Below are 15,154 nucleotides of genomic sequence, written 5' to 3' on the forward strand. Positions count from 1 at the left end.
GACTGGATGCGTAGTATGAGGCTCCACTTCTGTACGGCGTGTCTACGGGGATTATCCCAAGAGCGTTGCATGTGTGTTGTAGGAGGGTGGTGTGGTGGATGGGGAAAGGGGCCGAGGGGCGGTGTGATGGCGTGTGGATGGGGGAAGTGGTGCCGGGAGGGGGTGGGGGGACACAGAGGTGATGGGTTGGGAGCTAGAAGGAGGGTTTGTGGTATCGAAGGATTTTGTGAAAGGCTGGTTTGGGGGTTAGGGATGGCGGTGGACAGTAGATGGTGGGTCGTCGTCCACCTGTCATAGCGCTTGCCGCTGAGAAACGCTGGGGTGAAGGCTCTCTCGCTCAGCCTTGTCTTCCTTCGTCCTACAGCTGTTGCTAGCCGGTCGGACATTAAACATCTCTTTGGTCGGAAAAAGAGCTTACGCTGCTCGGCATGATCGGCGGAAGTATCGCAAACGACGTGCATCAGGCGGTGGATGTTCAGCGTCTGTGATGTCATAGTCACAGCACGCATGCAACGGCGTCGCGATTACTCTCGTTCAGGGCTGGAAATAAGAGAATATACAGCTTGCCTTCATATTGACATGGCAGCTGCTCATACATGGCCCGTACCCTTACCATATTTAATAACTGCTCGTCGTAACACCCAACCTCCCCCCATCATTCACAAGCACCAACCCATTACAAAAGCTCCCCGCCCGACTCGCAAGATACAAAACCGTCCCACCCATCTCCTCCTCTCCGCCAAATCTTCGGGCAGGAATGAAGTTCGGATCGTCGACGCTCTCTGTACTAGGGTCTCTGCCTTGGATAACTGCATTGGCCATCTCAGATGGGAAGACTGACATGCTGTTAGCCACGGAACGGTAGGTTTGCGGGGAGGGGAAGATGGACATCCAGGCGCCAGAGCATTGACTCTGATACCATGCGGCGCAAGCCCCGTACTGGTGTGTTTGACCAGATGCATAATTGCTGCTTTACTACCTGCGTATGCTGGCGCGCATTGCCACTCACGCAGGAAGGCGCCTACGCTGGATGTAATGATGACTTGTGACTGGATGCTTGGTACTTTACTACCTTCTTTCAACGGTCTACCAAACCCACCGGCTCTGGCATTCTTATTCCCTGCACCCAGTAGTTCGAGGAAAGCCAGCATGGTAAAGTACGTCGCGGTGGTGTTTACATGGAAGGTCTGCGTGAAGTCTTCCATAGATGTGTTCTCGAACATGGATTTTCGCAGCTCTTGGATGCTGAGACCCGGAGCGAAGCTTGAGGATGGACCGTAGATACCGGAGTTTGCGATGAGGATATTGATGTAGCCTGTGTCTTGGGCGATGAAGTCTACGGCAGCTTGCAGGGATGCTTTGGATGAAATGTCGCATTGAAGTGGGATGATGTTTTCGTGTTGAGAGGCTGTGGTGGAGAGTTCGTCTTCGCGGCGCCCGAGGATGTATACTTTGGATGCGCCGGCGCAGGCGAGGGCGTGGGCTATCATGAGGTCGATTCCTGGGGTGCTGTTAGTGGTTGTGTTTGTTTTGGTATTGAGATGAGATGAGATGGTTGAGTAGAGAAGGTACCTGTGCCTCCGCCTGTAACCACAGCAATCATGCCTTCGACAGTGAAAAGCTGTGAAGTATCCATCTTGAGTGCGACTCGATTAGTTGATGAAGTGAAGGACTGCTCCTCGTACGTTCAAGTATATATAGCTCTTCCTGCGAGAACCCATTGAGTAACCACGCATAAACACCTCGATGCTGCCTCAGAATACTATGCATTGGATGTAGACTACACGTGAGATGAGATCAACGCCGGACAGATAGTCAAGAGCGATAACTCCGCAAACCCCGACAGCTTCTCCATGTCCACGCCGCGGCTTACGCCAAGCACATCAAGAGACGGATCTCAAAGCAATCCGTGACGCTTCTTGATCATATCCGCGGCCTACGCATCATTAGTATATATAATTACTAGCTTTCCTCGATCATAACCTCACCTTCTCAGCTCCAGCATAAACACTAGCCTGCGGCCCACCACCAGCAACAAGCGGCCACGTACTGGCATCCACCACACTCAGTCCGAATGTGCCATAGACTCTATTCTGCGGGTCGACGACCCCACCATCTTCTCTTGGCATCATAGCAGCAGTACAGCACTGATGCGCGTTACTTGGCTGCAAGGCAGCTTTGATCTTCTCCTTGATATCTTGCTCATTGCTGATGCCCGGTGCGGGTGCTGTCTCTATGGGACCGAGAATGGCAATATCAGATGTTGCCATTAGTTCGCGGTTCTTCATGTAGATCGCGTATAACATGTCGAGGTCGGTTGGGTCTGTCAGCGCGCCGTAATCGATGAGTGGAGCGTCAAGGATGCTAGTTGAGTTTATGGTGATTGAACCACGGCTGAGAGGGCGGGTCATGTAGATGCTCGTTTCTGGGCCGGTGTTCCATGATAGACCGCCCACGGCTTCTATATTGATGTCCTTGAGGATGATGACACGCTGTCTTTCATACCCGGCGAGAACTGATGGGTCGACATCGCTACCAAGTACATCGCTCGGTGAGAGAGAGGACGCTCGAGATATGATGGATGCGGAGTCGTTCGTCCAGTTTAAAAGCGGCAGCTGAATCATGAGATTACCAGTTGTACCAGTGAGGTCGAATGCGCTTGCTTTTCCAGCGTCGTAGAGAGCGCGTTGTTCTGTGGCGTACGTGGCGTTGGACTGCAATGAACCGCCGTTTGAAAAGTGATTAGATGTATCTGTATCAATCAGCCAATCCATAAATGACAGTATGGAATTCAGTCGCGTACAGTTGTAATTCACTTTCAGAACCAGATGATCCTGCAGATTTCGACCGACACCAGGGAGACCTGAAACAGTCTCAATACCCAAGCTCTCCAGATGAGTAGTGTCGCCAATCCCAGAAAGTTGCAGGATCTGCGGGGTATGAACGCTTCCAGCAGCTATGATGACTTCTTTGCTCGCTCGGACAATGTGCTTCTCGCCACTGGTCGTGCCAATATACTCCACGCCTACAGCGGTGGCGTTTTCGAACAAAATGCGCGATACCGCCGTATTCGGAAGGATATGATAGTTTGGCCTCGTAGCGTCCCTATCATAGCGATTGACTCGAGCTGAAGAACGCGTCTGGGCTTCGGGATCAACGGAGCGAAGAAGGCGGAATATGCCTTGAGCGCGGCCATTGTTGGGGTCTAGGGCTGGCTGGATACCTAGCTTTAGGGCTCCGGTGTACATGTTGGCTACCCTGATAGTGAGCTTTCAGATACCTGAGCTGAGTCGCTAGAGACCCACCGCTACCCGGGTAGTCATAAGGAGCATGGCTAGCCTGCACTGGGCCCTCAAAGCCATGTACGGAAGCATCCCAGGTAATGTTGTGACTAGCTGCATAATCCGCGTCCGGTGCTGTAAACGTCTCACTCTTCTCCTCGTCAGCATACAGCTCACAAAACAAGAATAAACCATACCTTCTTGAAGTACGGAAACAGATCAGCCCATCCCCAGCCAGTCGCACCAAGTTCTTCCCAAGCGTTATAGAGCTCTGCGTCTGATCGATGGAAGAACATGGCGTTCACAACAGACCCGCCGCCCACCACCCTGCCACATGGCACACCATACGATGTACCACCAAGCGCGGTTTGTGGCGTACTCATCAAGGGCAGCCAGAGGTAAGGCACCGGGAAATAGGCGCCAGGAATCATGACACCATCTTCTCTCTGGTCGAATGGGCCGTACTCGATCACTAGTACAGTGACTATCTCTCAGAATTAATTGCAGCTTTCGAAGAGTGAAAGGGATATACCATTTGGGTTCTCCGTTAATCGATCTGCAACAGTAAGCCCCGCAATGCCACCACCAGCAATAATGAAATCGTATGCCGTCTCTTTGCTGAGTTGTCTTGCTTCAATCACCTGGGCAGTACGTCCGAGATGCGTACGAGCCTCTGTAAGTATAGCAAAGCATAGCAAGAAAACGCTTTGGAGCTGCATGTTGAGGGTCGAGAAGGAAAGGTGGAAGGATCATTTCGAAGAAGCGCGACAGGCGATAGGAAACTTATCATAAAGCAACATGAGCATAGGGTGCTGACAGTAAGCACATGCAGAGCCACGAGAGACCTGCGCGCGACCTGCAGGGCCTTTCTACGCAGGAGAAGCTGGAACGAGTAGGGTAAATGGCTTGCTGTGGTTCATTGGCCACTGCTAATACGATAAAGCTTGTGTCTGACTTGCAGGGCCATGCAGGGCCTTGCAGATTGTGGACTGAACGGGAGGAAATTCGTGCGCGGAAACTCATACATGTGTTATGGATGCGAGGAGGAGATGCAAGAAGCGATTGGGGTGTAGGAGGAACGCGTGTATTGGACGACATTGGTCTGTGCGACAACGCGTCGAGGTCCCGTCGTCATCATCCCCAACCCTCAACTCAACGTGCCAATCTACCCATGATGACGCGCCAGCCTCGTCGGAACACACGTCGAACTGTCGCTTCAGCGACTTCGTTCTCTTGATGCAGTCATGACCACGGCGCATCCGTAATGTAAAGCGCGAGCAACTTTATAGACATTGGGACAAGGTACACGCGCCAAATGTAGTCTCCTTAGCGGAGGAATACGGCTTTCCATGGTAGCAGCATGTAAGCACTCTCTTACCTCATATCTCTCCTTCTGGGTCATCACAAGACTGACTTATCTGTCTACAGATCCATGTCTACGGCTCTATGCTCCTCTGTTGCTTCGGTGCCGAATGATGAATGCAACTCTGTGGTTCCCAAAACACCCATGGAGTACGCCGGCATAAACGTCTCTCGTAACGAATGTAGATCGATCCGCGGACATATCGATCGGCCCATATCAATCTAAAGTGGTCGATCCGGATAAGCAGCTGCTGTCAGGTGAAGAGGGGCCCGAGTGAGGGATCATTGCGAGTTTTCATGGATGGAGCGATGCGTATGGTGAAAGCAGTATGTGGACGTACAATCAGACCGCATAGGACCTGAGCTGAGCAGCACATATAGGCACAGGAGATGCATAGAGTCATAATCTCATTTCTGCTAGATATCGTCAACAAGACGAACTCTCCCCGAAAAACGCCAAGATGTAAATGCTGAATGCACCCTCACACCAACCCCCCCTTCATCATCATCTTCGTCATATACATCATAAAGAAACCTCTCGCCACTCAACTCCCCTACCCACGCCTAATCCAAACTCTGAATCTGCACCTTAATACACCCCGTCTTGGGATCCGCCGCCGTCTTAAACGCCTCAACCGCATCCTCAAGCTTATACCTATGCGTAACCAGCTTGCTCAAATCAATCACACCAGACTTGTACAACCGGATAGCCTTGGGCCAAGTATTGCAGTAGCGGTACTGGAACTGCAGGTCCACCTCGCGGGTACTCAGTCTCATGAAAGGAATCTTCATCTCGTTCTTGCCGACGCCGATGACGAAGACTTTGCCGCCGAACTTTACGGTTTGGATGGCGGCGCAGATGGAGGATTCGACGCCGGTACATTCCATGGCGTGGCTGGGCTCGACGCCGTCGGTCAGTTTGAGGATGGCGGATTGGAAATCCGTGGCTGAGTGGCTGAATTCGACTTTGTGGGTTAGGACGCCGGGGACGAGGGTTTTGGCGAAGTCGAGACGGCCTTGGTCGATGTCGGTGATTACGAGGGGGGTCGCGCCAGCCGCTTGACAGCAGAGAAGTGTGACGAGGCCGATGGGGCCGGCGCCGCAGACGATGGTGGGGTCACCTAGGCGGATGTTCGCGCGGTCCATGCCAGCCAGCGCAACGGAAAGAGGCTCCAACATGGCACCGTCTTCGAAGGTCATGCTGTCGGGCAGCTTGTGGCACCACATGGCTGGGTGCTTGAGGTAGCGGCGGAGCAGGCCGGTGACGGGTGGTGTAGACAGGAATTGGACGCGCTCGCAGCCGTTGTAGCGGCCTGTGAGGCAGGGCTCGCATTCGCCGCAGATGATGTTGGGTTCGATGGCTACGCGGTCGCCGGGCTTGAGGTGCGTGACGGATTCGTGGCAGGCCATTACTGTGCCGGCGGATTCGTGGCCGAGGACGTGTGTGTCTTCTACGATCATGGGTCCGATGCAGCCCTGGAAATGGAGTTAGCACTTGTTCGTCCTCTGTGTAGCTTTTGAAGCTTTCTGCTGCCGTCAAAACCCCAGGGGCATGGAAAACGTACAGCATGCCAGAAGTGAATATCACTCCCGCAAATTCCCGTACTCTTGACATTGATAAGAACCTCGCCTGGCTTCAAATCTCCTCCTCTTTGCACAACCTCCAGACTGGGTTCCGCCTCCGCGACCCAGAGATCATGCGCGGGGTTGGTGTAAACACCGATATTAGCCTTTGACGAGAACTGAACATCCGTGCCGTTGCCATTAGCCTTGCTAACACCGTTCGTCGCCGGCGCAGCAGCAGCCTCAGTGTGTGTGCCGTTCATCTTGGTCGTCTCTTCCTTGATGTTGAGTGATTGCTTAATCTCCGACGCCCAGCTAGTGAAGAGGGGAAGAGAAGCCATGGAACCAAACGCACGAAAAAGGAACGTTTAAAGGTATGCAATCGCAAGGATGGGGATGATGCAAGAAAGGTCCGATAGAAAGGGTAGGTAAACAAAAAACTGGGGGGGACAACCGCGTCAATAAAGATCACCTGGCCACCTTTACTTACTCCCGCGGCCCTTCTTTTCTGCCTGTCTGCAAGCGTACGCCTTTACCGCTTGGTGCTTGCCAGCATGTACCTAATCCATTACTATAACCCAGACTTTACCCTTCCGCTCCTTCGCAATTGGTGCGGGGCAACCACGCAAACCGCGCCCGTGAATAATACTTCCATTCATGAGAACGTCACGCCGCCCCGCCATAGCGAGTTGGAGGAAGCACCCCACATAGTCGCGCATCACCAGTCTTTCCACGAATGGGAGGGCAGACAAGTCCGCAAGAAGGGGCAGGTACGTGCAAGTATCGGCTTCCCAGTCTGGCAGTTCCGCGATGCAGTTGGACCCCTTCTACGTTTCCGCCGCGAAGCTACGGGGTGGGGTTGGAGGTTGGTGGCTGCAGCTATACTGCTTCTGGTAGTGTAACCTACACCGAGCCTCCGAGACTAGTAGTACTGAGAAGTCGGATTTCACGATAGTTGGAGACGTGGTGTTGAGTGGAGAAGAAACATGCGTAAACCATGAATAGCGTTTGTGTAGCCTCGGCTCGTGACCGATTCGGGATGGGGATGGAAGTGTTTGTTGGTGTGTTGGCTCGGCGCGTTCACCGATTGATGGGTTCTAGATGCGGCGGTTGGGTTGTCACGCAGGTACGGTGTACGACGGAAGGATTGGTATGTCACGTTGGCGCAGACAGACAATGGTAGTTAGATTATTGCTATTTGTTCGTTTTGCTAGGTCTCGTGTTATTCATGGAGGAAAACATATGTTGAGGAAACCGGGGCGCGTACCTCGTCATCGCATGGAAGTCGCGAACACCACCTGCAAACACACTCGTCTTCTCCAATCCCAAAGACGTACATCGTCGCAATCCACAGAACCATATCAGCCTATAGAACCGCCCACGCCGCATGCACATCAGACTTCCCGTCTATTTCCATCCCCGCGGTCTCCGGTCCGTCTTTGCTGCACGACTGCGCCGCAATATGTGGCGACTGGCGGCTTGACGACGCGCATCGCGCTGGCAGGTGCTATGTATATCCAGATACACGCACATCGATAATACATGCATGAAGAAAGAGAAGCAGTGGCAGAGAATTGTTCTTGAACGAAGACGGAAGAGTTATCGCGCGCGCGTAGGAATTCGGGGTAAGACAGGCAGGTGGCCTCACACTTACACACCTACACTCTCCTTCCCAATCCCATCAGCGAATGTATCGACCCATCATCGCACCACCTTCATTCTCTAACATCACAGCTTTGATTCTTTGTTATAGCTGCCAAGATATTCAGAGTGGGGAGGTAGGACTACCATGGTGGTGCTAAGAGGTCTTGTTTCACCATGCGCATGGTTCGGAAGCTCGTTGTACCGAAGCGAGGCTGCAAGGGACAGACATGAGGCGAATAGAGGCGTGGTGCATGATTGTTAGAGGTGAGATTGAATAGGGTACTTGAGTGGAGTGAGGGTGGTTCGATGGTGGGTTGTGTTGGAGGTTGGACGTGCTTGGTGAAGGCTTGTCTTGCTTGGTGTGTTGGTTCGTGTGATCGAGTCTCTAGGAGGTACGAGTAAGTATCAACAACACATCTGACGTTCAACACATGCGCGGAAGGAATTGGAGGCATGATAGAGGTTTTTAAAAAGTCTAGTTTCTTTCTTTCTTTCTTTCCTTTGCATAATCCGCATATTGTAGTAAGAACACATGAAAATGGAGTGTACCCTTGGGTTACTACTCTGAAGGCTAATCGTAACAAATACACATCAACCTAATATACGCCTTGACATTCGACCTCGCATACAAAATACACATTCTTGAACAACAGCGTTCTCTAGAAATGCTCCTTCCAGAACTTGAAGTTGACCTCCTGGCATGCCGCCTGCTTACACGCCTTCTTGATGTCGCGCGCCGCAACATTAGGACCGCAGAAGTAGACACCGACCTCTGTGCGTAGCGTGCTTTCCAGACCGTTCATATAGGTCCGGTCCAGGATACCATCGCGCATACCGCAGAACAGGCGCTGGAAGTCGGGACGACCGAAGTTGGTGCGCGACTTGAGTTCTGTGAGTGGATCCTTGTCGGTGCCCACAGAGTTGAGAACAATGTTTTGCGCAGTGTTGACGTCCATCTTCTGGGTGAGGTAAGTGTGGATGCGCAGGAATTGGTCGCCATCTGCGCCGCCGAGGGACTGCGCTTCGAGAGAGGAGAGGAGAGTCTGGAACCATTCGAAGGATGAGGTGTCTTTGCAGACCCAGATGAATTCAACACGGCGGAGACGCTTGGGTGGGTTGGGGCTGAGACGGAGGTGGTAGATGGACTTGAGAATTGAGGCCCAGGGTGTGACACCAATACCGGTTCCGATGAGGACCGCGACTTCGTTCTCGAAAACATCCTCTGCGGGGGCTCCGTAGGGTCCGTCGATGCGGAGAGCGGGCATCTTTTGGCCGTGCTGAAGTGCGATCTCGTACATGCCCATGGGGTCGAGCTCGTCGTAGAGCTTGGATTGCGATTGACCAGCACCGAGAGCATCGGCAAGTGCGCGAGTAAAGTCACCAACCTGGCGCACGTGAACCGAGATGTACGGGTCGTTGGGGCAGGAAGTGATGGTAAATGGATGCCACTGGTGGTAGCTGACATCCGGGCAGTTCAGGAAAAGCCATTGTCCGGGCTTGTACTTCATGCTGGGCTTGGTGAACTGAATCTCAACGGCATCTATTCGGCATTAGTGCAATCCTTCGAAAACAAAATTGATGATCTGCTTACCGTATGGGTGGCGAACAACCTTGACGATCTGGGTCTGGCGTCTGCAACGAATCTCACGGTAGAGGCGATCGAAGAGGTAAAGACCACCTCCCACAAGCTCCCATCGCCATCCCTCGTAACCAATGCAGTGGGTCCAGAAGTTGTCGTGGTCGAATGGAGAGAAAGCTGGAGCGGTATCACGGACGAAGCAGCTGGTCGCGTGTGTGTACATGCCGAGCAGGAACGGGATAAACAGGTGATGCGTGTACCAGAACGTCTCGAATGATTGCTGTCGGATCCTGTGATGCGCCGTGGTGTAGATAAGAAGCATGCACAGCAACATGATGTGACCTGTGATTCCACCAGCCTCGGCATAATGAATTTGTAGCGCGATCTGAGGTCGGACCTGCACACGTTCGACGTTGAAGAAGCTATCTTTGTTAGTAAAGTCAAGCTTGGTAAGAGGTGTATCAACTCACTTGACGTAATGCGCCGCTACGTGGAGGATAGTGAAGAATAGCATGGCGTAGGCGACTTGTCGATGGAACCATTGAGACTCATCAAGTGGCAGTACGCGCACCTTGGGACGGAGCCATCGGAGGATGTTTCTGCACATTGGCATGACGATGACCATGGTGTCCACTGACAGGACAAGACCTGCACCACGAGATACCCATACTGAGTACTGCAGGGCGTTGAGCGGTGCTAAACGTGCATCACCAGCTTGTTTCCACCTGACTAAAGTTAGTGGTCGATCAATGATATGAGTAAGGGCTTCCTACCATCCTATACCGAACAGGGCCCAATGGAAACCCCAGAAGAAGATGTGAAAGAAGAGTTTTTGTGGCGTAAAGAGCCTGGAAAACGATGTGCCGCCGCCGCCCATGATGAATGTTCTTCCGCGGTAATCGGTTGTGTCGTCAACAAGTCCACCTCAGGCGTGCCGTTCAACGGTGATTATAGAAAAGATTAAAGAGTATACGCGTGGTATAAGCGAACCCAACCAGGAAATAAACGATCCAGTCGAAGTTCGACCCGGCCAGCCAGATACGAAGTGAAGAAAAGAATGTGGGTGTCCCGGGACGAGCGGAGTGATGTAGAGAGAGAGCGCGCGGATGGGGAGGAGGATCCAAGGCTGCCGGGAACCAAGGGTATTAGAATGTCAAGCCTTGGGAACAAGCCGAGTCAACGTGCGCAGATCAGGTGCAGATAGGCAAAGCCGTAAAACCTGGGTAGAGCGGCACGCTGTGCTGAAACCGACAGGGCCTGTTCGGTACGGATGTGGCTCAAACCGATGCCCCACGAAGGTGCCGTATACCAGGAGCCGTTAAGATGGATGACAGAGGTTATGACTAGGGAGGGACGTGATGCAGAGGAAATCCGGTGGCGCCAAACCTGAATGGGCGCAAGGTCGGATTTTGAGGTATCGAAGTTGGGGGAGGGGTTTGCTGCTATGCGCGAGCGGCTAGTGTGTGAAGAGCGTCTCAGACTTGAAGCGCCAGGCACAGAACCATGTTTTCCTTGCAAATGCGGTCGTATGTTCGGAGCTCAAGATCTTCAGTTGCTCTTGGATAATGCGCAGTAGGAGTGCAGTGTATGCCGGCGAGTGGCGAGGCGATTGCCGTTTCGCTAGTGGGTTTGTTGGGGCTGGTGTTGGTGAGGCTGCGAGGCTTGCGAATCTTCACGATCTACAACTGTCAAACTTCAGACGTGAGCACGATCTGACAAATGGGCCTGAGCCGCGTGGTAGGGTTTCGGACGGTATTTCCTGAGGGGTGCGATTGACCGTTGGCAGATGGGCTCCGATTCTTTTGATGGGGTTCACGACGGATAGGCGAGGCGCGCTGAAACGATGCACGTTGGAAGGCGGGTCGTAAAGGGATAGGAAAATCAGGACGGGTATCTGAATGAATCGCTGAAAGTGGTATTCGCTACGTTATGTCGTTAGGTTAGATGCAGAGGCTGGTAACTTTGGGATTGATGACTGCAGTCGCGGAGGGGATAGCGTTGGCAGGTACGGAAGGTACGCATTGGGGTGGCGGATCTGGTTCTAAACTACCGCCCCTTGCGCAGAAGACTGCATCGAAGACGCGAAAGACACATGGTAGGAGCCTGTTGTGGCTTTTGCGTTAGAACCGCCGAGGCTTGAATTCATCGCTGTTGAAGGCTCTCTGTGCTCGTGGTTGGTAGCACCAAATCTAACGGGCGAGCATTGGCGTGGCGCACACGGCCAATCAGGGGCTGTCTCGAAGCGCTCGAGGAACCCCCACAAAGTTTGAGCCCGCTACTGCGCTGTGCTGGCTGCATGTGTACAAGATCTCGCCTCTATTTTGGGACCGTCTCCATCGTACACGGCTCGACGGACGGCAGCATGCGAATTGCCGGCCTCGTGGATGGCCGACGATATGAAGAAAGTCTTGTTAGTCCCGCCTTAGGCCGTGATATGGGAAGCGGTGTGCAGTGCGAAGAAAGCCGAGAGAAGTGGTTCTCGGCGATGTGATGGATGCTGAGTGATGGTGGAGGGCTAGATTCTGAGCCGTCTTCAACTCCGACATCTGGATTACACTATCATAGATTTCCCTTTTGGGAAGCAGCGTAAACAGATGCCACGGTCGCGCCTTCCTTTTGCTCGCCGTTGACCAAAGCACACCCGCAGAAAACAACATCAGGCCATTGTCCTGCACACAACCACACATGCCCTCTGATCGACAGCCTGTGAACCACGTTCAATTCTCCGACAGGAGCCCTGCCAAAAGCTTCACCATGAGTGCGAACTGATACCGAACGAGTATCGTACCACTTTGTTTTGCGTCAACGTCTGCCATGGCTGCCAGCCCCCACCGTGACGGCATTGACAGCCACGAGGGCATCTGAAGTAAACTTTGTCGTATGATGTTGTTTGATGAGCAAGCCTGAGGAACCAGGAGCGAGCTTCGATATGATCTTCCATGCAGATGACTGATCATCATGCGCCAGGTTTGCGGTTGGAGACCTGAGGCACAGAACAGAAACCGGGACTCAGGCATCCGTCGGGACGGATTATCTGAGTGCTGCCGTGCCGCACGTGCGATGGCGATATCTGCGGAGAATTACCTATTCGATCAGAGTGGCCGATTGTTCGCACTGCGCTGGTTTCATGGCTATCGTGCACGTCAGAGCCAGCGGTAACGCGAATCGGCTTGCGTAAAGGCGTTTTGCAAACTCTTCGCCGCCACCATCAACGAAGTAGCGGTATAGAATTGGACAGTGACCTGAATAATGTCTCCGCCGAGAAACAGTCACAGTCTTAGTCTTAGACAATCCATGGATGGCTACAAACCACGTGAACGAGAAGATTCACGCCTAGCTCCGCCCTCGCTACACTACCTTTGCCAAGCTAGCGAGCATCAGCCGTTCATAGGATTGATAGGATAGACTAAATTGGCGGCGCGATCCAGGATACTGGCACCGTGGCTGCAGAGAGGCTGGCGTCGCATGCAGCATCACAGCAGCTCAGCCAATCGCGCCGCCCACACGCCCAATCGTCCACGAAGCGGGTCAAGCGGCTACGAGCGACCATCTCTCCCCCCAGCGCGCGCCGAGCCAGAAGAAGAGTGCGACCAGGGTGCGCGATGCAAGGCCCTGGCGCATAAACTGTCTCTACAATTGCGGTCGACACCCGCTGTCGCTCCCGATATACTGACACGCCTGCCGTCGCGAAGCTCAACGGCAACACCACGCTGCCTGAACACCTAACACGCCTGATACTCGCCTACGCCTCAGCCCACCATAACACCTACCCACTATACACTCCACTCGAGTTGCTCCGTGCCTGATCTCCCCAGAAGCCTTACCGCTTTCGCCACGCCTGCAAACCGCCCATCCGCGACCAGGCCAGTGTCTATAACACAAAACCTCGCCCTGCCACACCCAAGCCCATCGATGCTCATCTGTCGCTGAGGGACTACTGGTAGTCGAAGGGACATTTCCACTTTCTTTTCTTCATTTTTTCTATTTGCCTTTATTTTCTCACCTATACGACCGCGGGCTCGGTTTATTGCTCGTATCCTTTCTTTATAATACCCGTATTTCGACAATGGGCAAGTTAATCAAGAACCACTGGGCGCGCCTCGTCATCCTCACGGCTGCTGCGTGTAAGTCTTACCCCACAGCCATCAACACCACCACCAACACCATACTAATTACAACTCCAGATCAAATAGGAGCTGCACTCGAATGCTTCTTCTGGCCCAAGATCTTCTGGGACTTTGCTACCAAGAACCTCGATGGCGCCGTAAAGCCCATCCCCGTACTCCAAGTCATCAACATGATTCTCGGCTTCATCGGTCTAGCATGGGAATGGCCATTGCCACTGCTCGCCGGCACAGGACTGCACCGCTCGATTGAAGCGCGCCTGATCATCTACCCGCTCAGTGCGCTGTGTGCGCTCTTGATCTACCAAGGCACCAACTCGGGACTCTACTACATCATCGGCATGGGAGCGTACTTCTGGGCGTTCAGCGAGGGCGAGGTATGTGCCATTCTTTCCCTATCAGACATCGGCGTACTAACGTTATCCAAGGTCGTCTGCCCCGAGCCATGGACTCTCCCCAAGCGTGGTTCCACAGCCCGCAAGATGACCGCATAGTCTGGCCCTTTCCGTAGACAGCAACAATGCACCTCAACTTCGCTTCTCAACAAACCTATACCCCACATACGCCTTTCCATGTACAATGTCCACGTAGACGACGTACCACTCCCAACTCTCTGGCAGACCACCCACCAATGATTTAGCGATTTTCCGGAACCGCCCCACGAGCGGAGGCGTTCATACTCAGCATCTAAGACGAGCAGCAGCAGTCATCTCACGATACCAAAAACCCCCCAACAAACGAGCAGTCGAGCATCCTATCCCTACCAGAACGCGCCCCGCACGATCTTATTCACTATTTCACGGCGTCATGCAGCGAATGTACGGGCGCGAGGTTTGCACCACTTAACAACTTTACAAACGAACAAAAATGAATCAATAACCAAAAACCACATCATGACGCATTTTGCTCACTGCACTTCTCAGTCCTTCCATACATCACTCTCATCCAACGTTGTCATTCTCCAAGGATTTACCTTCTTGCCTTTTGCTCTGACTGCTGTGACATCTCTGACATGACAAAACCTGAGGCACGCCCCTCGTTTCAGCCCCATCCACCCCCCACAATTCCCTTGCCCGTTTTGAGAAGCCTTTGGTATGCAGTGTGTGCCTTGGCCTAACGAGCTTCTTACAGCTTGCGCCTCAGTCGAGATTGTCAAGGAAATTGGCTGAAGAGGCGGTGTCTTGGTTGAGCTGGGATATGCAGTGAAGGGGATGACATGCGTGGCGTATTGGTTAGTTTGCACAATCGACTCATGCCGTACTTCTGTACCTCAGACGTGATGATTACATTCTCGTACCGCCGACAGTGATACAAAGCGATGCTTGTGGCGGTTTTCGATGCATTGATCTGGTTGGTGCGCTCGTCTGGATGGAGGAGATGAAGTAGTTCGTGTCTTTCTTTTTTCCACGAGAAGCGAAGATAAAAGCCATGGAAGTGTATATTAGCAAGCTCAATGGAACATCATCAATGTAGAACCGTGGAAATTACATGAAATGACAAAATATATGCATATACAACATGTACCTATTCTATGCAGAAAGAGTCAAGGTCATAACATCGTATTGAAAAAAATGAGTTTCTACCCCCCACCTCTACATAAA

General features: G+C 52.8%; 4 protein-coding genes across 4 annotated transcripts; 1 reads left to right on the forward strand and 3 right to left on the reverse strand.

Moving 5' to 3' along the window:
• Positions 1-618: 618 nt before the first annotated feature.
• J4E88_008504 (uncharacterized protein) lies at positions 619-3,248 on the reverse strand (the record flags this gene model as incomplete). Its single annotated transcript, XM_049402114.1, has 5 exons — positions 619-836; positions 890-1,501; positions 1,573-1,678; positions 1,989-2,752; positions 2,804-3,248. 5 exons carry the CDS (start codon positions 3,246-3,248, stop codon positions 619-621), a joined length of 2,145 nt encoding a protein of 714 aa, XP_049252212.1.
• A 1,959-nt stretch (positions 3,249-5,207) lies between these two features.
• Positions 5,208-6,547, reverse strand: J4E88_008505 (uncharacterized protein; the record flags this gene model as incomplete). The annotated part of the gene is made up of 2 exons (XM_049402115.1): positions 5,208-6,119; positions 6,209-6,547. 2 exons carry the CDS (start codon positions 6,545-6,547, stop codon positions 5,208-5,210), a joined length of 1,251 nt encoding a protein of 416 aa, XP_049252213.1.
• Positions 6,548-8,509: 1,962 nt separating this feature from the next.
• J4E88_008506 (uncharacterized protein) lies at positions 8,510-10,306 on the reverse strand (the record flags this gene model as incomplete). The annotated part of the gene is made up of 4 exons (XM_049402116.1): positions 8,510-9,390; positions 9,442-9,851; positions 9,900-10,154; positions 10,203-10,306. 4 exons carry the CDS (start codon positions 10,304-10,306, stop codon positions 8,510-8,512), a joined length of 1,650 nt encoding a protein of 549 aa, XP_049252214.1.
• Positions 10,307-13,495: 3,189 nt separating this feature from the next.
• Positions 13,496-14,047, forward strand: J4E88_008507 (uncharacterized protein; the record flags this gene model as incomplete). Its single annotated transcript, XM_049402117.1, has 3 exons — positions 13,496-13,553; positions 13,614-13,930; positions 13,982-14,047. 3 exons carry the CDS (start codon positions 13,496-13,498, stop codon positions 14,045-14,047), a joined length of 441 nt encoding a protein of 146 aa, XP_049252215.1.
• Between the last annotated feature and the right edge of the window lie 1,107 nt (positions 14,048-15,154).

Source organism: Alternaria novae-zelandiae (assembly GCF_023758075.1).
Source record: "Alternaria novae-zelandiae strain BMP 2774 chromosome Unknown scaffold_19, whole genome shotgun sequence".
Lineage (NCBI taxonomy): Eukaryota > Fungi > Ascomycota > Dothideomycetes > Pleosporales > Pleosporaceae > Alternaria > Alternaria novae-zelandiae.